Source organism: Lynx canadensis, chromosome X (genome assembly GCF_007474595.2).
Source record: "Lynx canadensis isolate LIC74 chromosome X, mLynCan4.pri.v2, whole genome shotgun sequence".
NCBI classification, from domain to species: Eukaryota; Metazoa; Chordata; class Mammalia; order Carnivora; family Felidae; genus Lynx; species Lynx canadensis.
In genome coordinates, this window is record NC_044321.2 from 50,134,609 (window position 1) to 50,161,386 (window position 26,778).

Consider the following 26,778-nt stretch of genomic DNA (forward strand, 5'->3'; position numbering starts at 1 on the left):
TACAGAAAGTGATTAACATTCATATATTAACCTTGTATCCTGCAACCTTGTTATAATTCCTTATTTGTTTCAAGAGTTGTTCTATTCTTTCAGATTTTCTACTTAAAATCCTGTCACCTACAAACAAAGACTGCTTTATTGTTCCATTTCCAATCTGTATACCTTTAATTTCTTTTATTACTTTATCATATTACCTAGGACTTCCAGTATTGAAAAGGAGTGGCAAGAGGGGATATCCTTGTCTTGTTTCTGATATTAGTGGGAAAGCTTTGAATTTCTTGCTATGAGGTAAGATGTTAGCTACAGTTTTTTTTTGTAGATATTCTTTATGAATTTGAGAAAATTCTCCTTTATTTCTAGTTTACAGAATTTTTACCCTAAGTGAGTATTAGATATTGCCAAATACTTTTTCTGTATCTACTGATATGATGATGTGGTTTTTTTAAACATGTTGCTGTGATGGATTACAATAATTGAATTTCAAATGCTGAACCAGCTAGCTTTGCATGCCAGAATAAACCCCACTTGCTCATGGGGTATAATTCTTTTTATGAATTGTTTGATTTGATATGGTAATATTTTCTTGATGATTTTTACATCTATGTTCATGATAGATATTGGTCTGTAATTTTCTTGTAATGCTTTTGTCTGATTTTGGTGTTAGGGCACCCTGACCTTATAAAATGAGATAAAAAGTGTTCTCCATGCTTCAATTTCTGGGGGAAATTGTAGTGAATTGGTATAATTTCTTCTTGGGTGTTTGGTAGAACCTACCACTAAACCTTCTGGGACTGGTGATTTCTGTTTTGGAAGGTTATTAATTCTTGATTCAGCTTCTTAATAGATACAGTCCTATCAGATTGTCTATTTATTCTTGTGTGAATTTTGTAGAGGTTGTTTTTCAAGAAATTCTTCTGTTTCATCCAGATTAATAAATTTGTGGGCATAGAGTTGTTCATAATATTTCATTATTATCATTTTAATGTCCAATTAATCATTTGTGTCTTCTTTCTTTTTTGCATAGTTAACATGACTAGAGGTTTAACGACTTTAGTCATCTTTTCAGAGAATTAACTTTCAGTTTTGTGGATTTTCTTTATTATTTTCTGTTTTTGATTTCACAAATGTCTGTTCTAATTTTATTTCTATTCTTCTCCTTTATTTTTGTTATTTTTTTATTTTAACTCAAGTATAGTTAACATACAGTGTTATATTAGTTTCAGATATACAATAGTGTTTTAGTTTACTCTTCTTTTCCTAGTTTCCTAAGGTAGAATCTTAGGTTATTTATTTTAGATCTTTCTTGTTTTCTAATTCAATGATATAAAGTTTCCCCTAAGTATTACTTTCACAGTGTCCCATAAATTTTGATAAGTTGTATGTTAATTTGCATTTAGTTAGAAATATTTTTAAATTTCTCTTGAGAATTATTCTTTGACCCATGTGTTTAATCTCCTAGTATATTGGGCTTTTCCAGTTACCTTTTGGTTATCAAATTTTAGTTTAATTCTATTGTGTCTGAGAGTATACTCTGATTTCTATTCTTTTCTTAACTTATCCTAGCTTATTTTAGTATAATTGATATGTAATCTTATTTAAGTTTAAAGTGTAAAATGTGATAATTTGATACACATATATATTGTAAAATGTTTACCAAGTTAGGTTAGTTAAAACATTTTTCACCTCATATAATTACCATTTTGTTAATGTTATGGTGAGAACATTAATGCTCTACTCTTATAGCAACTTCCAAGTATAAAATGCAGTATTGTTAACTGTAGTTAGCATACTGCACTTTAGATCCCTAAATTTATTCTTTTTTTATATATATATGAAATTTATTGACAAATTGGTTTCCATACAACACCCAGTGCTCATCCCAAAAGGTGCCCTCCTCAATACCCATCACCCACCCTCCCCTCCCTCCCACCCCCCATCAACCCTCAGTTTGTTCTCAGTTTTTAACAGTCTCTTATGCTTTGGCTCTCTCCCACTCTAACCTCTCTTTTTTTTTTTTTTCCTTCCCCTCCCCCATGGGTTCCTGTTAAGTTTCTCAGGATCCACATAAGAGTGAAACCATATGGTATCTGTCTTTCTCTGTATGGCTTATTTCACTTAGCATCACACTCTCCAGTTCCATCCACGTTGCTACAAAAGGCCATATTTCATTTTTTCTCATTGCCACGTAGTATTCCATTGTGTATATAAACCACAATTTCTTTATCCATTCATCAGTTGATGGACATTTAGGCTCTTTCCATAATTTGGCTATTGTTGAGAGTGCTGCTGAATTACTGGGACCTTATGAAGATAAAAAGCTTCTGCACAGCAAAGGAAACAACCAACAAAACTAAAAGGCAACCAACGGAATGGGAAAAGATATTTGCAAATGACATATCGGACAAAGGGCTAGTATCTAAAATCTATAAAGAGCTCACCAAACTCCACACCCTAAATTTATTCTTATAGTTAAAAGCTTTTACATTTTGACCAACATCTCCAAGGATCGTTCAATATTTGCAAATAACTTAACATGATATACTACATTAATAAAAGAAAGGATAAGAACCATATGACCCTCTCAATAGATGGAGAAAAAGCATTTGAAAAAGTACAGCATGTATTCTTGATAGAAGCCCTCAATGGGGTGCCTGGATACACTTGGAGGTTTTTGTTTTTTTTTAACTCAAACTTTTCTATACCGAGTCTCCAGTAATATTTCAATTAAATGTTAAGTTTTCCTACCTGCTACTGGTTCACATGGAGGTTTTTATTCTTGGCTTTCTGCTCTGATAAACTGTGATTCCTCTGTATCTGCATGTCTCTCCAATTTGGGAGAAAGTAGTTTGTCCTGTGATCTAAATTCTCTGATGGATCTTTAAAAAAGCTGTGGATCTTCAGTTTGTTCAACTTTTTTCTTGCTATTTGGATGGAAGTGATGAGTTTCAAGCTCCCTGCATGGTGGAAGAGAAACAGAAATTCCTTCAGTGTTTTTTAAAAATGTCCTTTGAAATTTCCTGTTTGTTCCATGGATTATTTAGAAGTTTGCTTATTGGGGTGCCTGGGTGGCTCAGTCAGTTAAACGTCCAGCTTTAGCTCAGGTCATGATCTTGCAGTTCATGAGTTTGAGCCCCGCATCGGACTCTGTGTTGATAGCTCAGAACCTGGAGCCTGCTTTGGATTCTGTGTTTCCCTCTCTCTCTGCCCATCCCTCGCTCATGCTCTGTCTCTCTCTCACTCTCTCTCTCTCTCTCAAAAATAAATAAAAATACATTAAACATTTTTTTAAAAAATTGAAAAAGAAGTGTGCTTATTAATATCAGAGTGGTTAAAGATTTTTACTATTATTTTTCTATTATTGATTTCTAGTTTCACTACACCGTGGTCAGAACACACACTCTGTATGATTACAATTCCTTTAAATTTGTTGAGTTTGTTTTATGGCTCAAGATATAGTCTCTTTTGGTATATGTTCTATCAGAGCTTCAAAAGAATATGTATTCTGCTGTTGTGGGATGGCATTCTCAGTGTGTCAAATAGATTCTGTTGGTTGATTGTATCTTTCATTTCTATATCCTTGCTGATTTTCTTTCTAGTAGTTTTATCAGTTGCTGAAAGGTGGAACTGCAGCCCCCAACTATTGGTTTGGATCTATTTCTTTATTCATATCTATCAGTTTTTATTTTATGTATTTTGAATTTCTTTGGTTTGTACATATTTAGGATCATTATGTCTTTCTGATGGATTAATCCTATACTCATTATGTTATATCTTTTATAATAATTTTCTTTGTTATAAAGTATACTTTACTAGATGTAATCTTCTAATCTATGTCTTTTAATTGTTGTATTTAGACCATTTACACTTAAGGTAATTGTTGAAATGTTAGGGCTTAAGTTGGCCATTTTATTATTTGTTTCCTTTGGTTCATATTCATGGCTTCCTGTGAGTTACTTGGACACTTTTTAGGATTCCATCTTGATATATTTATAGAGTGTATCTTGTTATATAGTTTCATAGTGGTTGCTCTGGGTATCAAAATATACCTATGTGAATTCTCACAGTTTATGAGTATTAACATTTTACCACTTCTGTGAAGTGTGGAAACTTTACATCCACTTAGGTTCCTTTACCCTCCTGCTTTTTAAATAGCATTGTCATGTATCAGTTAGTGTTATAATTTTTGTTTCAATTGTCAAATATAATTTATAAAACCCATAAGAATAGTCTACAGTATGTACGTACCCATATTTCTGCTTTCTATTGTTCTTTCTTCCTTATGCTCCAATATTTCTCTATTATTTCCTTTATGTTGAAGAGATCTATTTAGCAAGTCTTTAAGAGTAGGTCTGCAAGTAACACATTCTTTTAGTTTTCCTTTATCTGAGGATTTCTTTTCCTATGCATTCCTGAAGGATAGTTTCACTGACTTCAGAATTTGCAGTTGACAGTATTTTCTGTCAGCAGTTGAAAAATGTCCTTTTTTTCTGGCTTCCACAGTTTAATATGAAAAATTCATTCTCATTTGAATTGGTATTCCCCTATAAAATCCTATAGATAATGTGCCATTTCTCTCTGACTGTTTTCAGTATCTTTTGTTTGTCTTTAGCTTTCAAAAGTTTAATTATGATGTCTCCTGGTATAGATTTCTTCGGGTTTATTTTCTTTGGGTTTTACTCAGCTTCTTAAATCTGTAGGTTTGCATCTTTTACCAAATTTGGGATGCCCCGCTCTCTCTTTTCCTTCTCTAATTCCAGAAATGTGAATTTTTTTTAGTTATTATTGTTACACAGGTTCCTGAGGCTCAGTTAATTTTTTAAGTCAATTTTCTCTTTTTCAGATTTGTTAAATTTTGTTGATCTGTCCTTAAGTTCATGTATTCTATCTTCTGTTATCGCCATTCTATTGGGATCCTATTCAGAAGATTTTTGTTTTTTTTAAATTTCTGTTATTGTGTTTTTCAGTTGTATAATTTCCATTTGGTTCTCTTTTTAAATAACATCTATTTCTTTGCCAAGCCTTTTCATTTTTTCCTTTAAAATAATTTTAATTGCCTTTAAAAAAAAACATTTATTTAGTTTTGAGAGAAACGGAGCACAAGCAGAGGAGGGGCATAGAGAGGGAGACACAGAAACTGAAGCAGTCTCCAGGCTCTGAGCTGTCAGCACAGAGCCCAATGCGGGGCTCAAACCCATGAACCATGAGATCATGACCTGAGGCAAAGTCAGACACTCAACCAACTGAGCCATCCAGGCGCCCCTAATTGCCTTTTCAATAGTTTTTATTATGGAAGTTTTAAAATTCTTGTCAGATAACTCTAATATTTGATTCATGTTGGTGTTGATGTAAATTGATTGTCTTTTCTTATTCAGATTGTGACTTTCCTGGCTTTTGGTATTATGGGTGATTTTCTATTACATCCCAGACATTTTGCTGAGTATGTTAGGAGACTTTGGGTTCTATTTAAATCTTCTGTTTTAGTAGACAGTTACCTTAACTTTAGTATGCAGATCTTGGCCTACTTTTGTCAACTGTGGTTCCACTGGTAATTTAGATTTTAGAGCCTTTGTGATGCTATTTTGGTCTGCTTGTTTTATTTGGTACCACTGGGGATCCCACTCATTTGTGCAGCTTCAGAAGGTACAAAGGCTTTCCCTGGGCCTGTTGCCCAGTGTCTCTAACTGGGGAATGGGAGTCTTAGGCCTGCAAAGACAAAGAGGCTTCCTGGCTCATCCCTTGTTTTGACAGAGTCATCCTTGCCCATGGAGATGGAAATGGCTTTCTGGGAGGAGTGGTTGTTGTGGCAGGGCCACTCTTGTTGATGTCTCCTGGATGCTTAGTGTCTCTGGTTGGGAACAGGCAGAGATGGAGAGCCCTTCCCTTAGCTGATTATTATTAATGGGGGTTACAGTCTTGATTAATCTCTGTTGCTGATGTTGCCAATCTCACCACTTGTTAGAGGGACTCCTGTTTAATCTGGGGGAAAAAAGAGCTTACCTGGGCTGCTTCCTGTTGTAAGGTTGGGGGTCATAAAATGTTCCAGCCCTGCACTGCCTTCTACTTTTGGGTTGTTACTCCAGACCTGTGGTCCCAAGTAAGTTATTTTACCACCTTTCAGTTCTCCTGTGATTTCCTCTTATGTTATATCCAAGGTTTACAGTTGTACTTAAAATGAGCAGTAAGCAATGAGTTTACAACACCCAGTCTGGAACAAAGGTCCAAACAACAGGATTTTATAGTATGAAATTTTGAAGAGAGACAGCATTTTAGAGTCAGTCTTGGGTTCCAATAGCCTATACACTAGCTTGGTGACTTAGACACAGGACTTGAGCTATTTAAGCAAGACGAAATATATTTAAAGCTCCCAGCTCAAAACCCTGCACAGATGAGCCACTCATTAAGTAGGCATTCAATCTTTCCCTAGAAATCACATCATTCAAACTACATGTTTTAGACATAAGTCTACAGAGGCCTAGAGAAAGGAAGGAGCCTTTTCAATGTGCTGTGACTCACATATACCCAAGTGACATTGTTTTTTCCAAAGCCCAAAAACATACTGTGTCAATTCTTGATTATTTGGTTCCTTGCTTCTATATGGTAGTTCTGGTTCAGTTAGACAGGATTTGAAGATTTAAACTGATAGTACCAACTTATATTTGAAAAATACCTTCAAATTTACAAAATGTTTTTGCATTTATAATTTCTCTTGGTTGCCACAATCTTAGTGTGGGACTAGCAGGGCAAAAGTTATTCCTATTTTGCAAATAAGGACAAACTGTAAGTTGGGAGGATGAGACTCATTCAGAATGATTTCTCACATTTTCTCCTTTGAAATCAGACCCTTACTGGGTGACAGGAGGCTGTGGAAATAGTTGATTTCAGAATACTTAGCTTTCCATGCCCTTGGCTATAGCTAAACCAGTGGGTTACCTTATGACTACATAAGTAGTAGTCATAAGAGTAGATGGATTCTAAGTTCAGGCTTATATTCCCTACACACTAAAATACTTGAACTTAGAGTCATATTACTCTTAAAGAATTTGTTGGTAAGAAAAATCCTCCCAGATAAATGAAATTCTCTGTCTGAATAGATCACCTCAGGGAAGGGGGTATCTTAAATTGGAAAGGAGGTTACTGAATTACAATAAAGAGAAATAGGGTGTAGTACAGGAAGGCAAGATTGAATTTGAAGTAGAAGAAAGCTTTAGTTTGGCCAAACAATAGGGATTTGGTTAAATAAATTATAACTCATATAATGAGACACTATGTGACCATTAAAAATGAGATTGATTTATATTTATTGAAATGAAAAGATGTTTAAAATTAAGCAAGAAACTTACATAGGGGTATATAGTATGACTCTAGGTTTTCTATGTGTGAATGTAGGTTCTTCTCTGCATAGAGGAATTTGCTGCCTTTTTTGGTTCTCTATTATTTTTTAAAGTTTATTTTCTGAGAGTGAGAGAGAGAGACAGAGAGAGACAGAGAGAGAGACAGAGAGACAGAGAGTGGAAGGGGTACAGAGGGAAAGAGAGACAATCCCAAGCAGGCTCCTCACTATCAGCGCAGAGCTTGATGCAGGATTCGAACTCACAAACCATGAGATCACGACCTGAGCCACAACTGAGTCAGATACTTAACTGACTGAGCCACCCAGGCGACCCTGGTTCTCTATATTTTAAAAACATTCCATAACAAAGATTTCTTAGTTAATTATAAAAGAGAACCATAGTCTAATCCACTTGCTATAAACTGAATCCTGTGTATCCCCCAAATTCATGTTGAAATTCTACCCTCTGATATGATGGTAGTAGGAGTTGGGGCCTTTGCGAGGTGATTAGGATTAGATGAAATCACAAAGGTGGAACCCTCATGAATGGGATTAGTGCCATATTAAGAGTTATGAGAGAGCATGCTTCTCTCTCTGCTCTCCACCATGTGACGTTACAAGTGAAATGATAGTGATCTAGAAAGCAGGGTCTTGCCAGATAGCAAATTTGCCAGCAGCATGATCTTGGACTTCCTAGCCTCCAGACTGTAAGAAATGTTTATTATTTATAAGCCACCCAATCTCTGGTATTTTTTTTTATAGTAGCCTGGATGGACTAAGACAGAAATTGTATTATAACATTTTATTGCAAACTAATTGTCTAAAGACAATGTGTCATGAATAGGAAAGTAGTTGAATAGAGTTGAGAGGGAAAAGGAAGCCCTAAGAGTAAGAACTGATTAATCAGCAACAATAGGGCTGAAAATAGGAAGAGGCTGACTAATGCATTTTGATTGCCTTTATTTATGTGCCCCACACTTTACCAGATAGTACTTTACATCTTAGCTCAGTTAATCTGTACACCTGCCCTGTGTGGAAGGTACACTTATCACCCCCATTTTTCAGATAAGAACTTTGAGGCTCAGAGAGGGGAAATGACTTACCCAAGGCCATACAGTTAGTAAATGGCAAACCCAGGACTAGAACTCAGGTCTCTCTGTATTCTATCCATTAGAGGCCCTGGACATATGGCTCCCAGAGAGGGAGTCTCTACTGTGGGGCAAGGGGAGATAGCTGGCCTCTTTTTTGGTCTGGAGAAAATAACCCCTGAGTTTATGAGGCTTCATGTGTGAAGATTCTGACTGGGCAGTAGGAGAAGACCTTGGAAAGGGATAAAGAGCCTGATCCCTGGACAGGTATATCAGTAAGTGTAAATGAATACATTGGCAATCATTCAGACAGTATGGTTTTGGAGTAAAGTTGGTGTCAGTCTTGTCCTCACAGCTTATCAATGACAGCTATACCATGTATAGCCTTGTACTTGCTGTCAATAAGCAGGCATCCTCTCTGCTACCTATCTTGTTTTATTTTAACATCCACAGGGTATGCTTTAAGCTACCTGAAGATTTTCTGCCTTTATAAGATGGTTCATCTGTTATGACTGGGTCAGGGTGCCTTTTTTTGAAAATATGCCACCTTTCCTTTTATTTTTAGCTATTACACAGCAAACATACACCTAAAAGATTAGAGGTTTTTAATTTTAGATAAAAAATTGTACCAACAAAACATGTTTAAACTGGAACACAACTGCAGAATGGGGCCAGTGGGCAATTTGGCACAAGATGGAACAAATGGCAGTGAACACCCTGATGAGGGTATAAACCCATTCCCCAGTGGTATGACAGGCTCAAGATAACACAGAAGATGAAGTTTAAAGTCAATTGTATGGTATTTGTCTTTCTCTGACTGACTTATTTCACTTAGGATTATACCCTTTAGATCCATCCATGTTGTTGCAAATGGCAAGGTTTCATTCTTTTTTATGTCCAAGTAATGTTCCATTATATACATGTACACACACAGACACCACATCTTTATTCATTCATCTGTTGATGGACACTTGGGTTTCTTCCATATCTTGGCTATTATAAATTATGCTGCAATAAACATAGCAGTGCATATATCTTTTAAAAATTAATGTTTTCATTTTCTTTGGGTAAATACCTAGTAGTAGAATTATTGTATCATATGCTTTTATATTTTTAATTTTCTGAGAAACTTCCATACTAAGTGAAATAAATCAGAGAAAGACAAATACCATACAATTACATTAAATATGTGAAATTTAAGAAACAAAACAAGGAAAAAAAGAGACAAAAACCAGACTATTACAGAAAAATGATTGTTGGTTGCCAGAAGGGAGGTACAGGGTGGGATGGGTGAAATAGGTGAAGGAGATTAAGAGCACACTTATCCTACATTTTTTATCGGATTATTTGGGGTTTGTTGGTGTTGAGTTGTATACGTTCTTTATATTTTTAGATACTATAAATCCAATTAAAATGGGCAGAAAACATGAGCAGACATTTCTCCAAAGAAGACATACAGATGGACAACACACATATGAAAAGATGTCCAACATCACCAATCATTAGGGAAATGCAAATCAAAACCACAATGAGATATCACTTCACACCTGTCAGAATGACTAAAATCAAAAACAAGAAACAATTAGTGTTGACGGGGATGTGGAGAAAAAGGAACCCTCATGAACTGTTGGTGGGAAGGCAAACTGGAGCTGCCACTGTGGAAAACAGTATGGAATTTCCTCAAAAAATTAAAAATAGAATTACCATATGATCCAGTAATTCCACTACAGGGTATTTACCCAAAGAGTACAAAAACACTAATTTGAAAGGATATATGCACCCCTATGTTTGTTGCAGCATTATTTACAATAGCCAAATTATGGAAGCAGCCCAAGTGTCTACTGATAGATGAATGGATAAAGAAGATGTGGTATACATATACTATGGAATATGACTTAGCCCTTAAAAAATAATTTAACCTTGTCATTTTCAGCAACATGGCTGGATCTAAAGGGTATAATGCTAAGTGAAATAAGTCAGTCAGAGAACGACAAATACCATATGACTTCCTTTATATGTGGAATTTAAGAAATAAAACAAAGAAAAAAGGAGACAAACAAACAAACAAAAAAACAAAACCCAGACTCTTAACTATAGAGAACAAATTGATGGTTACCAGAGAGGATATGGTGAAGGGTTGTGGGTGAAATAAGTGAAGGGGATTAAGAGTACACTTATCATGATGAGCAATGAATAATGTATAGAATTGTTGAATCACTATATTGTACACCTGTAACTAATATAACACTGTATATTAACTATACTGGAATTTAAAAAAAAGGAATACACTTATTGTGATGAGCAGTAACATATAGAATTGTTGAATCATATTGTATACTGAAACTAATATAATACTGTATGTTAATTACACTTGAATTTGAAAAAAATAGTCATTCATATACACTCTTGTACCTTGGACTTGAACTCAAGTTCAGACTTGAGCTACTGTGACAGTATCATTCTGTAAACCTGAAGTTAAAGAAAAGTCAGGTTCTCAAAGAACCTACACAATTTAGATTCTGATTCCTATATGAATTGCATGATGTCCATGCAAGTATGTGGCTAACATTAACACACTACAGATAACACTAGTCATATATTTGAATCTTACTTCTAAAGCTACCTGATCAATACATCCCAGGGAAAAAGCCAATTGTCCCAACATCACTTTGGTTTCTATCTCTGGCTTAACATGTTCTAAAGTTCTCATTTCCTAAAGTTAGCTGGCGTATATTAGTTAGAGGTCTAGCACTAAGAGCTTTTTTATTCTTGGATAAATTCTCTTCATTTGAATCCCCAAATGACCTTTGATACTAGATATTACTAAAGTTACAATACACACATATACAAATACTCTTACTATGAGTTACATTCCAGGAGGACTGGACCTGTTAGCTGTTCCTAAGCCCGAGGCACTATTAACTAAAATACAGAACATGCTCTGTTTCAGAACAAGGATACATGCTCTGCATTCCTATTGGCATTCATGAAATATAGAAACTACCCTGTCTGCAAATATGAGTGAGGCAGAAATGTGTAGATACTTTATGTGAATGGTGTGGCCAATTGCATGTGAAGTGGGATCAGACACATGTCTTTGAACAGTGATCACCTAATGACTTTGGTGTACATGTTCCCTCCTGACTGGTGAGGAGTGCAATGATGTTTTAGCTACAAACAGCAAAGAAGGAGATTCAGGACTTATCTGCCTTGGGGATATATTAAGGGGAGAGAATACCACCCACCATTCTTGACCATTTAAAAGAAAAGAAAACTCAGGACCACATACCCAGAGAAAAGTTTTGACAAAAAAAACCATACAACTCAAAGCATACTTAAAGAGTTTCTACCAGTGTAAAAGAGCTGCAAAAGAAAACATGCCAGCCACAGTACTGCCTAGAAAAGAGGACCTTTTTTTGGGCCTTATTGAGCAAATGAAATATTAACTGGAATGCTGGTCATCCTGGACCAATATATATTCCTTTTGCTTCACTGGTCAGGTGGATTTCTGTATTACTGTAAATCTTCCCTCCTGACTTCCCCCTGCCTTTTCCACAATTGGGAATCTGTGAGGGCTGGTATAGGCTGTCTAAAGAATCTGAGTACAAAGACAAGAAAATGGTTGAAAGGCAACAGAGCTTTGGAAAAGAAAGAGGCTTTTAGGTCGCCCCCAAAGAATAGAAAATACCAAGGGACAGGGCACTGGATTTAACATGGAAGCTGTTGGTTTCACACAGGCCAAATTCTGAACATGATTTTGTTTAGCCCCAGCAAGACACACAAGGCTAAATTAGCTGCTTTCAAAGTGCACTTGTGTTTGTGAAGATAAGTTACAAATCACAGAGCATGTACACCAACATGTTTACTTGCACTGACATCTAAAGGAGACATGGACTGCTGTGAATGGTGACAAAACTAATACTTCCTATTTAAGGGGAAGGCACAGGGGTGCCTGGGTGGCTCAGTCCGTTCAGTGTCCGACTCTTGATTTCAGCTCAGGTCATGATCTTGCAGTCCCGCTATCAAGCCCGTGTCAGGCTCTGTACTGACAGTGCAGAGCCTGCTTGGGATTCTTTCTCTCCTTATCTCTCTCTCTGTCTCTCCTATGCTTTTTTCTCTCTCTCAAAATAAATAAATGAACATAAAAAAAGGAGGAAGACACAGACTGTCAGTCTCACAGGCAGTGAAGTAGAGAAGACATGGTCTGTATGGCTTGAAAATTACAACTTTTTTGCCTTGGAAAAGCTTCTATGTGACCATCCAAAGCCCTGAAAATATAACTGCCTTTAAAATGACAACAAACTAAGAGTCCTTTACAACCCCAAACCTTTCCCCTTGTCCTTTATGTCTGTTTGGTGTCACCTAACAGCTAAACCATTTCTTCACATTATATGAAAAAAATAACCTCATAGGAAAAAACTTAAGGCTTAATCCACATCCACTTTTTGTTTGTTTTTAAATACCTACATCAAACGTCTGCTCTTAGAAGAAAGCAACCAGATTTGGTCGGAATCCTATCTGCCTGTATCATACATAGAATTCTGGGAGGGAGAGGTCTGAGGGTGGGGAAAAGATTTGGTACAATAGATATCACTAAATCATACACATTGGAAATAAAGAGAGAACGTGAGAACAATCTTCCTAGGTTTAAACCAATATGAAGCATACTATGTCATTTTGAGAAAAGTATTTTTCTTAAAGGTAATTTACATTTCCTATACAATGTTTGGAAAAAAGGCTACTTTATAAAATCTCATAGAAAGATTTTCCAGTGATGTATCAAAGCTTAACAGCATCATGAAAAGATGTTATGTGTTTAACAAAAGCCAGTATGTAACAAAGATCTGACATAGTTACAAATTTCTCTTGCTGCCAAATTAAGGCTAACCTTAAATATTTACTAATTTGGTTTGAAAAATGCCACTTAAAAAGACTCAGGTTCATTCTGGTTTTAAGTGTTCAGGGAAAGATTTTACTTTCAGTAAAGTATAAGGTGTGTCTCAGACAAAAGGTATCCATGCATGTTGACAGGCAATGACAACTTGGTAGTAATTGAACACGATTTCTAGGGTCACTTTCCAAAGGTACCTATGCCCAATATATGCACCATAAGCTTTACTTGCCCTTTTAGTTCCAGATAGAGTTTCAGTTGTATTTCATACAGCAAACCCTATCCCTGAATTTCTTCATTAAAAAGTCAGACTATTAGCTGTTACTGAGGTTTATTATTTATGATTGTTTTATTTATTACTGGGAGAAATCTGAAATTCCATAAATTAAGGAAATAACTAATGAACTTAAAAAAAAAAGTGTCCAAACAGAATCAGAGTATGGCCACAAGCACAGGTACGGAACCTGCATCTTAAAAAAGATAATCAGTGACACCCAGGTTTGTCAATTTGTGTAGGGAACAGGCAGAGGTCAGATTAGTGGATGAGACAGTGGCAGGTGGTTAAATGCCTTCTTATTTAAGTGGGACAGTCACATAAGAATGGAATTTCTGCTCAGGGAACTAGAAGGGTAGGGCAGTATGAGAGGGAGTCACATTTCATTCACAATATAGTTACTGTATGAGGGTATGAAATGGAAGTAAGTAATAGACCATCTTTTTTAGTACCCAGCAACTTTTCTTCAGGAGTCTCCTCTCTATTGCTATGCTTCTAACTATAGATGGTTACTGGATTTTACCAGTGCATAAGTATTTAGATTCCACTGAATTTTTTCATCTCTCAGATATGTCAAATCTAACTGTAAATCAGCAAGGTGTTTAGTATTCAGAGAAAATGGGGAATTTTCACAAGGTATTCCTTAGTTCCATGTCTGTTATATACAAGCGATAATAGGACATGTTGGGGAATAAAAAATGATAATAATAAAAGACCAAATTGAGCTTATAGATCTTTAGGCTGAAACTGATTCCATGGCCTTTGATCCTAAAAAAACAAAATAGTATTTTTTAAATTTTATTTTTACTTTTGAAATACCAGTGTTGCTCTTTATCACTTCTCAGTTTAAAACTGCATGGAAAAAGACCTTTTCACTGTTGATTAACTTTGTTTTAGATCTAGGAAATAAGGTTTGGTACTATGTACTGCTCTTGTATAGGTCTGTAGAAATAAATCTCAGACTCTTAAACAACTTTTTATAGGCTTTCTTATAAAGAAAAGTAACTAATACAGTGATCCTTTAGAAATGTTTATGTTTACAACTGGATGTGGTAGTAACAGAGATGGCTCCTTCATGCAGATATCTATTTTTAAAATTTTTTAAATGTTTATTTATTTTTGAGAGACAGAGACAGAGCATGAGCAGGGGAGGGGCAGAGAGAGAGAGGGAGACACAGAATCTGAAGGAGGTTCCAGGCTCTGAGCTGTCAGCACAGAGACTGACATGGGGCTCGCACTCACGAGCTGTGAGATCATGACCTGAGCCAAAGTTGGATGCTTAACCAACTGAGCCACCCAGGTGCCCCAAGACATCTCTAGTTGAGCTTGAGCCAGATATAAAGTATTTGGAATAGACATCTTGGGTGAAGACCTGGATTCTGTTGGCAATGGGAGTTCTGAAAATGCTGACAATATGTATAGTACATGACCCAAACTTCCTGAGGCCTATCCTACCCAAGCATGTAGAACTGAGTAAAGCATGACTGAATATTCAAAAGGAAAGTGCACAGCAAGCCTATCAACCCCAAAGGGAAAATCTGGTGTTTAATTGACAATAAATACATCACTTCCCCCAGGAGTATTTGGGTCTCCTCTAAGAATAAACTTTTTCAAATGTGTACAGTAGTACAAGTGATAAACCTACCATATTTTAAAAGTAGTGTCAATTGTGTCTAAAAGTCCACAAAGCTGATGTGATGTTTACAGAAGCAAAACCACTGGTCTTCATAAAAAGACCTAAGAAGAGGCCTGTTTTAGGAAAACTCAGATTCGCACATAGGCCATGTTTAAGCCAGGTCTAAAGCACTGAGCCTTCTGTTGTCTCCCAAAATGATGCTGACAATGCCATTAATCAGTGTTATTAATTCAGATACCACTAACTTGGAATTGATTGCCTTAGAATTTAGTGGATGCAAGTTTATCTATGGGATATCTATGAAAAAGGGAGTTGGCTGAGTATTATGAGACCTAACTGGGGTGTCGGCTGGGGAGAGCAAATGTTATAATTTAAGAAAACTATTTCCTTATATGTTCTAAACCACCAAGCATCCATGCACCCATGCTAACAGTTAAGGATCATTTTGACTTATTTCTCATGCAAATGTTGGGGTCTCTATTGGGAATAATGTTAGCTTACATCTTACAACTGAACACACTAAAAAGTAAAATTTCCTTTTAAGCCATTCTGCAAGTCAGTTACCTGCTACACACCATCTCTTTCCTCTCAACAGTGTCTTAATTCTCAACTGTGACAACATTACCACTTTTTTCTCATGCTATAGCAGTGAGGGTGGAAAAGTAGAGGAGGTTGATCATTAAGGAGAATGGAACAGTGGAATCAGCCTACTATCTCAGCTGGAAGGCAACATTTCTCAAGTTAAATCCCGTTCTAGAAAAATAATATATTTTTTCTCTTGCCTACATTCTGGGCTGCCTGATATGCATATACTGGTTGCTTAATCAGTAAGGGCCATAAATCACCTTCCAGACTCTTAAGTGGGAGGGGGGTGTACCAGACTCACCCATTTAAACCAACAGGAAAAGAAGCATAGCCTTTTTGGGACAAGGATCATTGTGGGTGCCATAGGTACACCTAGCATGGAAACAGATAAGTAGCTCACCGTTGCTTATAGCAGCCTGCTTCTTTTGTGCTGGCCTTGGAGATACCTGTGTCCCCAAAGATGCCCATGCTCCCAGAGATGCTGATGTTTTCAGAGCAGTCCATAGTCTCAGAGATATCCACGTTGCCAGAGATGCCTGTGGCCCCATAGATGCCCCTCGATTCAGAGATACCCATGTTTCCAGAGAATCCCATATCCCCAGAAATGTTTATGGCCCTAAGGCTGCCTATGATCCCACAACAGTCATGGTGAAAGTCTGCACACTGTCTTTTCACTTGATCCATCTGAGCCTGGAAGCCTCCTTTGCTGGATATGGTGCCATTCTCCATCAAGGTGTTCAGGTATCCATCAATACCCATAAAGTCAAGAGGATTGGTCAAAGAACTTCCCAGATGCTGAGATAATAAATTCCCTAATTGAGAGCATGTACAGACTTCTTTTGGTGGCTCATCATGGGCTTGCAGTTTCTGTCACGGGAGCAAGGAATGGTTGAAAAGAATTAGGAATAGGAAAAAAAAACCTAAGTAAATATCACAATGACCTGCAGGGATCCTGATGCTGTCACTAATATGGCATAGTGTAACCTTTTCCCCCCACCTTACCCCCAAACATCTTTTCTTCATTACTTGACATAGTGCTTTAAAAGCCTTACCACTAAAGAAGCATCTTGTATCTATAAAAGTCCTCTTTTTTAATAAATATAATTCTATTACTGGGAACAGGGAGGGCAAGGGAGAGGATCATTAAGATATATTAAGCACCTCTAAGTGCTGGAGACTTTATATATAGTATTTCCTTGTATACTTATAATAATTCTGTTGGTTAGGTATTAGCTGTATTTTGCAAGTGAGAAACCTGAGAATAGGAGAATTTAAATAAGACTAAAATTCACACATTGTAGAAATGCTAGAGCTGAGATCTGACCCTGCCTCTTAATACCAAGTTCTATCACCTAATACCTCACGCTATCTCCAATGGATATTTTCACTTTCAGGAATAACACAATGACTCAATGATACTTTACAATGGTGATTCTTAACCTTGGGGGGGGGGGCATAGACCACCTTGAAAATCTGAAGAAAATGATGAGCTTTCTTCTCAGAAAACTGCATGTATGCACATGTGTGTACATAAGACAACACACATACAGTTTTAGGTATAATATCAAGGCCTTCATAGATTCCCCCAAAGGTACCTGAGGACACTTACAGTTTCATGGACTCGAGTCAGGAGCTCCAGTTGTAGGGTATAAGCATACCATTTTCATTTTTTTGGAAATTAGAAAATCACACACACACACACACACACACACAATCATGATAACCTTTGAAGAAAGGAAATGAATGGGTAGATGGCTAGGGGAGTCTTTTAAACTTTCCATTTTGTATTTTTTTTGTATTCTGCATATTTCAACTTTACATTTGTACTACCTTTCTAAAGCTCTCAACAGGGAAAGTCTTCTGGGAAGGTGACAAAGTTGGAAGATCCTAAGCTTACCTTGTCCCATGGGCACAACTAGATAACAGCCACATCAGTGCAACTAACCCAGAGAGTGACTTGAAGACTGGCAGAACAGATTTTACACTGTTATTCATAGAGAAAAGGCCACATTGGAAGGGGTAGGAGGGGCAGAGATGTTGTGGAGAACCAAGCTCCTGGTGAGACTAACTACAAAAAGGAGCGATATCACAAGAATAGAGAAGAGAGAGGAGCAGAAACCACACCAGGCACTCCAGACATAGGGAACCTGAACTGGGAAATGAGGTCCCAAAAACATTTGGCTTTGAAAACCAGTGGTGCTTAACTTCTCAAGTATTTACAATCAGTGGGGCTTAACTCCAGGTAGTTTAAAAATCAGCAGGCTTAGCTCTGGGAAAGCTGAAAGCTCCACTCTGAAAGGCACCAGAGTCTTTGCCCTTAAAGAGCCAGTATAATAAATGTAGCATAGAAGAAGCAGTTTGAAAAGCACTTGGAGTATAAATGATGGAGGTTTATTTACTAATCTCACAACATGCACCAGAGGGGCAGAGATCAGTCGGAGACACCTCCAAGAACAGAAGAGCTGGCAGGCACCATTTTTCTCTCCCTACTTCCCCATACCCAGAACAGATAGCAAGACACTTGCAGTAACCAGCTGGAAAACCCTCTACCTACCTTGCTAACACCATGCACCCTGCCTCCAAGTTCCCCTGTGGATCCACCCCATCTACCCAACCTACACTTCAGGCATCCTCTAAAGCTACTCTTGCCAAAACAAATCCTGCAAGCAGACTTGTCAAAGACTGGTGCCACCCCAAAGTAATTCCCAGCCCTGGGGAGAGGGGGTCATAACCACTAGACACAATAGTTCAAATGCAGGCCCAGCAGACAGACTACAGGTAGGCAGTGGGTTGGATTGTTGGTCTGCTGACCAACGAAAACCTCTCAGGGGACAAGGCAGTGAGAGCATCCTGCAGGTCCATGATATTGCAGCCCCAACAGACTGTGGACAGGCCTCTGGTTGGACTCTAGGCCCTACCCAACAGCAAAAACCTCTCAGGGGACAACAGAGGGAGAGCCCCCTGAGGATCAGTGCAACTGAAGTCCCAGAAGAGCGGCTGAGGGTAGTCATCTATTTTGACTGCTGACACCAACCAACTACAAGCTCGCAATGGCCCCAGACTGGCCTCTTAACAGCATAGGTACCAAATCTTGCCCACAACTGGCAAAGTGGGCCTTTGCATCCAACTGGACTAAAGGCAAATGAAGATCAGCTACAACAGTAGGATACACAAAATACACATAGAGATATCCTGAAGAACTGGCTCTGATGAATACGGGGCATTACACTACAGAGTACCACAGGACCTCTTCTTCATAAGGCCACAATTTCAAGATTAGGAGATGCAGCTGACTTTCCTAATACATGGAAACAGAGAGAAAAAATGAGTCGACAGAAAAACATGTCCCAAATGAAAGAACAAGACAAAACCACAGCAAAAGAACTAATTGAAATGGAGATTGACAATATGCCTGATAAAGAATTCAAAGCAATGGTCATAAATATACCCACTAGATTTCAGAAAAATTGAAAAATCTCAGTAAGAACTTCAACAAAGAGATAGAAAATATTTAAAAAGACTAGTGAGAGATGAATAACTCAATAAGTGAAATAAATACACTAGACAGAATCAACATCAGAGTAGAGGATGCAGAAGAATGGATCAGTGAGCTGGAAGACAGAGTAATGGAAAGTAACCAAGCTGAAGAGCAAAAGGAAAAATTAATAATAAAAAATGAGAATAGGTGGGGCACCTGGGCGGCTCAGTCAGTTAAGTGTCCAACTCTTGATTTTGGTTCAGGTCATGATCTCACAGTTCTTGAGATCGAGCCCCACATCTGGCTCTGCATGTAGTGCGGAGCCTACTTGGGATTTTCTCTCTCCTTCTATCTCTGCCCTTCTCCAGACTTGCTTGCATGCATGTGCATTCGATTTGTCTCTCAAAATAAATGAACTTAAAAAGAAATTATTAAAAAATACAAATTGAGAGAGGAGCTGAGGAAGATGGCGGCGTAGGAGGACGCTGGGCTCACCGCGCGTCCTGCTGATCACTTAGATTCCACCTACACCTGCCTAAATAACCCAGAAAACCGCCAGAGGATTAGCAGAACGGAGTCACCGGACCCAAGTGCAGACGAGAGGCCCACGGAAGAGGGTAGGAAGGGCGGCGAGGGGGTGCGCGCTCCACGGACTGGCGGGAGGGAGCCGGGGCGGAAGGGCAGCTTGCCAGCCAAGCAGAGCCCCCGAGTCCGGCTTGCAAAAGCGGAGGGGCCTGACGGACTGTGTTCCGACAGCAAGCGCGACTTAGCGTCTGGGAGGTCATAAGTTAACAGCTCTGCTCGGAAAGCGGGAAGGCTGGAGGACAAAGGGAGGGTGAGCTGCGGAGCCCCCGGACGACAGAGCTCAGTTTGGCGGGGAACAAAGGCGCTCGCCAGCGCCATCTCCCCCGCCCATCCCCCAGCCAAAATCCCAAAGGGAACCGGTTCCGGCCAGGGAAATTGCTCGCTCCGCGCAAACACCCAACTCTGTGCTTCTGAGGAGCCAAACCTCCGGCAGCGGATCTGACTCCCTCCAGCTGCCACAGGGCCCCTCCTGAAGTGGATCACCTAAGGAGAAGCGAGCTAAGCCTGCCCCGCCTGCCGCCGTGCACCTTGCCTACCCACCCCAGCTAATACGCCAGATCCCCAGCACCACAAGCCTGGCAGTGTGCAAGTAGCCCAGACGGGCCACACCACTCCACAGGGAATCCCGCCCCTAGGAAAGGGGAAGAGAAGGCACACACCAGTCTGACTGTGGCCCCAGCGGTGGGCTGGGGGCAGACATCAGGACTGACTGCGGCCCCGCCCACCAACTCCAGTTATACACCACAGCACAGGGGAAGTGCCCTGCAGGTCCTCACCACACCAGGGACTATCCAAAATGACCAAGCGGAAGAATTCCCCTCAGAAGAATCTCCAGGAAATAACAACAGCTAATGAGCTGATCAAAAAGAATTTAAATATAACAGAAAGTGAATTTAGAATAATAGTCATAAAATTAATCGCTGGGCTGGAAAACAGTACACAGGACAGCAGAGAATCTCTTGCTACAGAGATCAAGGGACTAAGGAACAGTCACGAGGAGCTGAAAAACGCTTTAAATGGAATGCAAAACAAAATGCAAACCACCACGGCTCGGATGGAAGAGGCAGAGGAGAGAATAGGTGAACTAGAAGATAAAGTTATGGAAAAAGAGGAAGCTGAGAAAAAGAGAGATAAAAAAATCCAGGAGTATGAGGGGAAAATTAGAGAACTAAGTGATACACTAAAAAGAAATAATATACGCATAATTGGTATCCCAGAGGAGGAAGAGAGAGGGAAAGGTGCTGAAGGGGTACTTGAAGAAATCATAGCTGAGAACTTCCCTGAACTGGGGAAGGAAAAAGGCATTGAAATCCAAGAGGCACAGAGAACTCCCTTCAGACGTAACTTGAATCGGTCTTCTGCACGACATATCATAGTGAAACTGGCAAAATACAAGGATAAAGAGAAAATTCTGAAAGCAGCAAGGGGTAAACGTGCCCTCACATATAAAGGGAGACCTATAAGACTCGTGACTGATCTCTCTTTTGAAACTTGGCAGGCCAGAAAGAATTGGCACGAGATTTTCAGTGTGCTAGACAAAAAAAATATGCAGCCGAGAATCCTTTATCCAGCAAGTCTGCTATTTAGAATAGAAGGAGAGATAAAGGTCTTCCCAAACAAACAAAAACTGAAGGAATTTGTCACCACTAAACCAGCCCTACAAGAGATCCTAAGGGGGACCCTGTGAGACAAAGTACCAGAGACATCACTACAAGCATAAAACATACAGACATCACAATGACTCTAAACCCGTATCTTTCTATAATAACACTGAATGTAAATGGATTAAATGCGCCAACCAAAAGACATAGGGTATCAGAATGGATAAAAAAACAAGACCCATCTATTTGCTGTCTACAAGAGACTCATTTTAGACCTGAGGACACCTTTAGATTCAGAGTGAGGGGATGGAGAACTATTTATCATGCTACTGGAAGCCAAAAGAAAGCTGGAGTAGCCATACTTATATCAGACAAACTAGACTTTAAATTAAAGGCTGTAACAAGAGATGAAGAAGGACATTATATAATAGTTACAGGGTCTATCCATCAGGAAGAGCTAACAATTATAAATGTCTATGCGCCGAATACCGGAGCCCCCAAATATATAAAACAATTACTCATAAACATAAGCAACCTTATTGATAAGAATGTGGTAATTGCAGGGGACTTTAACACCCCACTTACAGAAATGGATAGATCATCTAGACACACGGTCAATAAAGAAACAAGGGCCCTGAATGAGACATTGGATCAGATGGACTTGACAGATCTATTTAGAACTCTGCATCCCAAAGCAACAGAATATACTTTCTTCTCGAGTGCACATGGAACATTCTCCAAGATAGATCATATACTGGGTCACAAAACAGCCCTTCATAACTTTACAAGAATTGAAATTATACCATGCATACTTTCAGACCACAATGCTGTGAAGCTTGAAATCAACCACAGGAAAAAGTCTGGAAAGCCTCCAAAAGCATGGAGGTTAAAGAACACCCTACTAACGAATGAGTGGGTCAACCAGGCAATTAGAGAAGAAATCAAAAAATATATGGAAACAAACGAAAATGAAAATACAACAATCCAAACGCTTTGGGATGCAGCGAAGGCAGTCCTGAGAGGGAAATACATTGCAATCCAGGCCTATCTCAAGAAACAAGAAATATCCCAAATACAAAATCTAACAGCACACCTAAAGGAAATAGAAGCAGAACAGCAAAGGCAGCCTAAACCCAGCAGAAGAAGAGAAATAATAAAGATCAGAGCAGAATTAAACAATATAGAATCTAAAAAAACTGTAGAGCAGATCAACGAAACCAAGAGTTGTTTTTTTGAAAAAATTAACAAAATTGACAAACCTCTAGCCAGGCTTCTCAAAAAGAAAAGGGAGATGACCCAAATAGATAAAATCATGAATGAAAATGGAACTATTACAACCAATCCCTCAGAGATACAAACAATTATCAGGGAATACTATGAAAAATTATATGCCAACAAATTGGACAACCTGGAAGAAATGGAAAAATTCCTGAACACCCACACTCTTCCAAAACTCAATCAGGAGGAAAGAGAAAGCTTGAACAGACCCATAACCAGCGAAGAAATTGAATCGGTTATCAAAAATCTCCCAACAAATAAGAGTCCAGGACCAGATGGCTTCCCAGGGGAGTTGTACCAGACGTTTAAAGCAGAGATAATACCTATCCTTCTCAAGCTATTCCAAGAAATAGAAAGGGAAGGAAAACTTCCAGACTCATTCTATGAAGCCAGTATTACTTTGATTCCTAAACCAGACAGAGACCCAGTAAAAAAAGAGAACTACAGGCCAATATCCCTGATGAATATGGATGCAAAAATTCTCAATAAGATACTAGCAAATCGAATTCAACAGCATATAAAAAGAATTATTCACCATGATCAAGTGGGATTCATTCCTGGGATGCAGGGCTGGTTCAACATTCGCAAATCAATCAACGTGATACATCACATTAACAAAAAAAAGAGAAGAACCATATGATCCTGTCAATCGATGCAGAAAAGGCCTTTGACAAAATCCAGCACCCTTTCTTAATAAAAACCCTTGAGAAAGTCGGGATAGAAGGAACATACTTAAAGAACATAAAAGCCATTTATGAAAAGCCCACAGCTAACATCATCCTCAACGGGGAAAAACTGAGAGCTTTTTCCCTGAGATCAGGAACACGACAGGGATGCCCACTCTCACCGCTGTTGTTTAACATAGTGCTGGAAGTTCTAGCATCAGCAATCAGACAACAAAAGGAAATCAAAGGCATCAAAATTGGCAAAGATGAAGTCAAGCTTTTGCTTTTTGCAGACGACATGATATTATACATGGAAAATCCGATAGACTCCACCAAAAGTCTGCTAGAACTGATACATGAATTCAGCAAAGTTGCAGGATACAAAATCAATGTACAGAAATCAGTTGCATTCTTATACACTAACAATGAAGCAACAGAAAGACAAATAAAGAAAATGATCCCATTCACAATTGCACCAAGGAGCATAAAATACCTAGGAATAAATCTAACCAAAGATGTAAAGGATCTGTATGCTGAAAACTATAGAAAGCTTATGAAGGTAATTGAAGATTTAAAGAAATGGAAAGACATTCCCTGCTCATGGATTGGAAAAATAAATATTGTCAAAATGTCAATACTACCCAAAGCTATCTACACATTCAATGCAATCCCAATCAAAATTGCACCAGCATTCTTCTCAAAACTAGAACAAGCAATCCTAAAATTCATATGGAACCACAAAAGGCCCCGAATAGCCAAAGGAATTTTGAAGAAGAAGACCAAAGCAGGAGGCATCACAATCCCAGACTTTAGCCTCTACTACAAAGCTGTCATCATCAAGACAGCATGGTATTGGCACAAAAACAGACACACAGACCAATGGAATAGAATAGAAACCCCAGAACTAGACCCACAAACGTATGGCCAACTCATCTTTGACAAAGCAGGAAAGAACATCCAATGGAAAAAAGACAGCCTCTTTAACAAATGGTGCTGGGAGAACTGGACAGCAACATGCAGAAGGTTGAAACTAGACCACTTTCTCACACCATTTACAAAAATAAACTCAAAATGGATAAAGGACCTAAATGTGAGACAGGAAACCATCAGAACCTTAAAGGAGAAAGCAGGAAAAGACCTCTCTGACCTCAGTCGTAGCAATCTCTTACTCGACACATCCCCAAAGGCAAGGGAATTAAAAGCAAAAGTGAATTACTGGGACCTTATGAAGATCAAAAGCTTCTGCACAGCAAAGGAAACAACCAACAAAACTAAAAGGCAACCAACGGAATGGGAAAAGATATTTGCAAATGACATATCGGACAAAGGGCTAGTATCCAAAATCTATAAAGAGCTCACCAAACTCCACACCCGAAAAACAAATAACCCAGTGAAGAAATGGGCAGAAAACATGAATAGACACTTCTCTAAAGAAGACATCCAGATGGCCAACAGGCACATGAAAAGATGTTCAGCGTCGCTCCTTATCAGGGAAATACAAATCAAAACCACACTCAGGTATCACCTCACGCCAGTCAGAGTGGCCAAAATGAACAAATCAGGAGACTATAGATGCTGGAGAGGATGTGGAGAAACGGGAACCCTCTTGCACTGTTGGTGGGAATGCAAATTGGTGCAGCCGCTCTGGAAAGCAGTGTGGAGGTTCCTCAGAAAATTAAAAATAGACCTACCCTATGACCCAGCAATAGCACTGCTAGGAATTTATCCAAGGGATACAGGAGTACTGATGCATAGGAGCACTTGTACCCCAATGTTCATAGCAGCACTGTCAACAATAGCCAAATTATGGAAAGAGCCTAAATGTCCATCAACTGATGAATGGATAAAGAAATTGTGGTTTATATACACAATGGAATACTACGTGGCAATGAGAAAAAATGAAATATGGCCTTTTGTAGCAACGTGGATGGAACTGGAGAGTGTAATGCTAAGTGAAATAAGCCATACAGAGAAAGACAGATACCATATGGTTTCACTCTTATGTGGATCCTGAGAAACTTAACAGGAACCCATGGGGGAGGGGAAGGAAAAAAAAAAAAGAGGTTAGAGTGGGAGAGAGCCAAAGCATAAGAGACTGTTAAAAACTGAGAACAAACTGAGGGTTGATGGGGGGTGGGAGGGAGGGGAGGGTGGGTGATGGGTATTGAGGAGGGCACCTTTTGGGATGAGCACTGGGTGTTGTATGGAAACCAATTTGTCAATAAATTTCATATAAAAAAATAAATTAAAAAAAATGAGCTATGAAAAAAAAAATAAAAAAAAATAAAAATTGAAAAATGAGAATAGATTAAGGGAACTCACTGACATCATCAAGTGTAATAACTTTGGCATTTTAGGGATCCAAGAAGGAGAAGAGATGAGAAGGCAGAATATTTATTTGATGAAATAATTGCCGAAAATTTTCCTAATCTGGGGAAGGAAATAGATGTCCAGATCTAGGAAGAACAGAGAGCTCCCAAAAGTATCAGCCCATGGAGGTCCATAGCAAGACACATAATTAAGATGGTAAAAAGTAGTAATAGAATTTTAAAAGCAGTGAGAGAAAACAATTATACACAAGGGAAACCTCATAAGGCTATCAGCTTTTTCAGCAGAAATGCTGAAAACCAGAAGGGAATGGCATGATATTACCAAAGTGCTAAAAGGAAAAAAAAAATGCAACCTAAAATGCACTGCAAGGTTATCATTCATAATAGAAGGGGAGATACAGTATCCCAGACAAACAAAAGTTGAGTTCATCACCAAACCAACATTGCAAGAAACGTTAATGGAAATTCTTTGAATGGAAAGAAAAAGGCCATAATCAGGAGACAGAAAATTATGGAAGGAAAAAATTTCATGAGTGAATGAACAAAATTAATAGATTAATCACCTACAAAAACAGTGTGGAAGTTAAAGCACAAAAAAAAAAACCCAGTAAACTCAATTATATCTATAAAAGTCAGTCAAGGTATTCACAAAACAAAAGGATGTACAGTATGACATCATATACATAAAATGGGTGTGTGGGAGAGTGAAACTTGAGTGTTTTTGGAATGGGCTCAAATTTAAGTGACCATCAACATAAAATAGACTGCAATATGCATAGGATGTTATATATAAACCTAATGTTAAACACAAATCAAAAACCTATAATAGATACACAAAAAAATAGAAAGCAATCCAAGCACATTACTAAAGAAAGCCATAAAACCACAAGAAAGAGAGCACATGAAAAAAGGAATAGAGAATAACTACAAAAACAACCATAAAATGAGTAAGAAAATTGCAGTAAGTACTTACTTATCAATAATTACTTTGAATTTAAATAGACTAAATGCTCCAAGCAAAAGAATACGGTAACTGA

At 38.3% G+C, this 26,778-nt stretch overlaps 1 protein-coding gene across 1 annotated transcript in view; it reads right to left on the reverse strand.

The window, feature by feature from the left end:
- Positions 1 to 2,751: 2,751 nt before the first annotated feature.
- MTMR8 (myotubularin related protein 8) overlaps positions 2,752 to 26,778 on the reverse strand; it is a 112,693-nt gene continuing 88,666 nt past the window's right edge. Inside the window, 2 exon segments of the mRNA XM_032592058.1 lie at positions 2,752 to 2,954; positions 16,205 to 16,671. Of these exon segments, the coding sequence (XP_032447949.1) occupies positions 2,879 to 2,954; positions 16,205 to 16,671 (543 nt within the window). The 3' untranslated portion in view covers positions 2,752 to 2,878.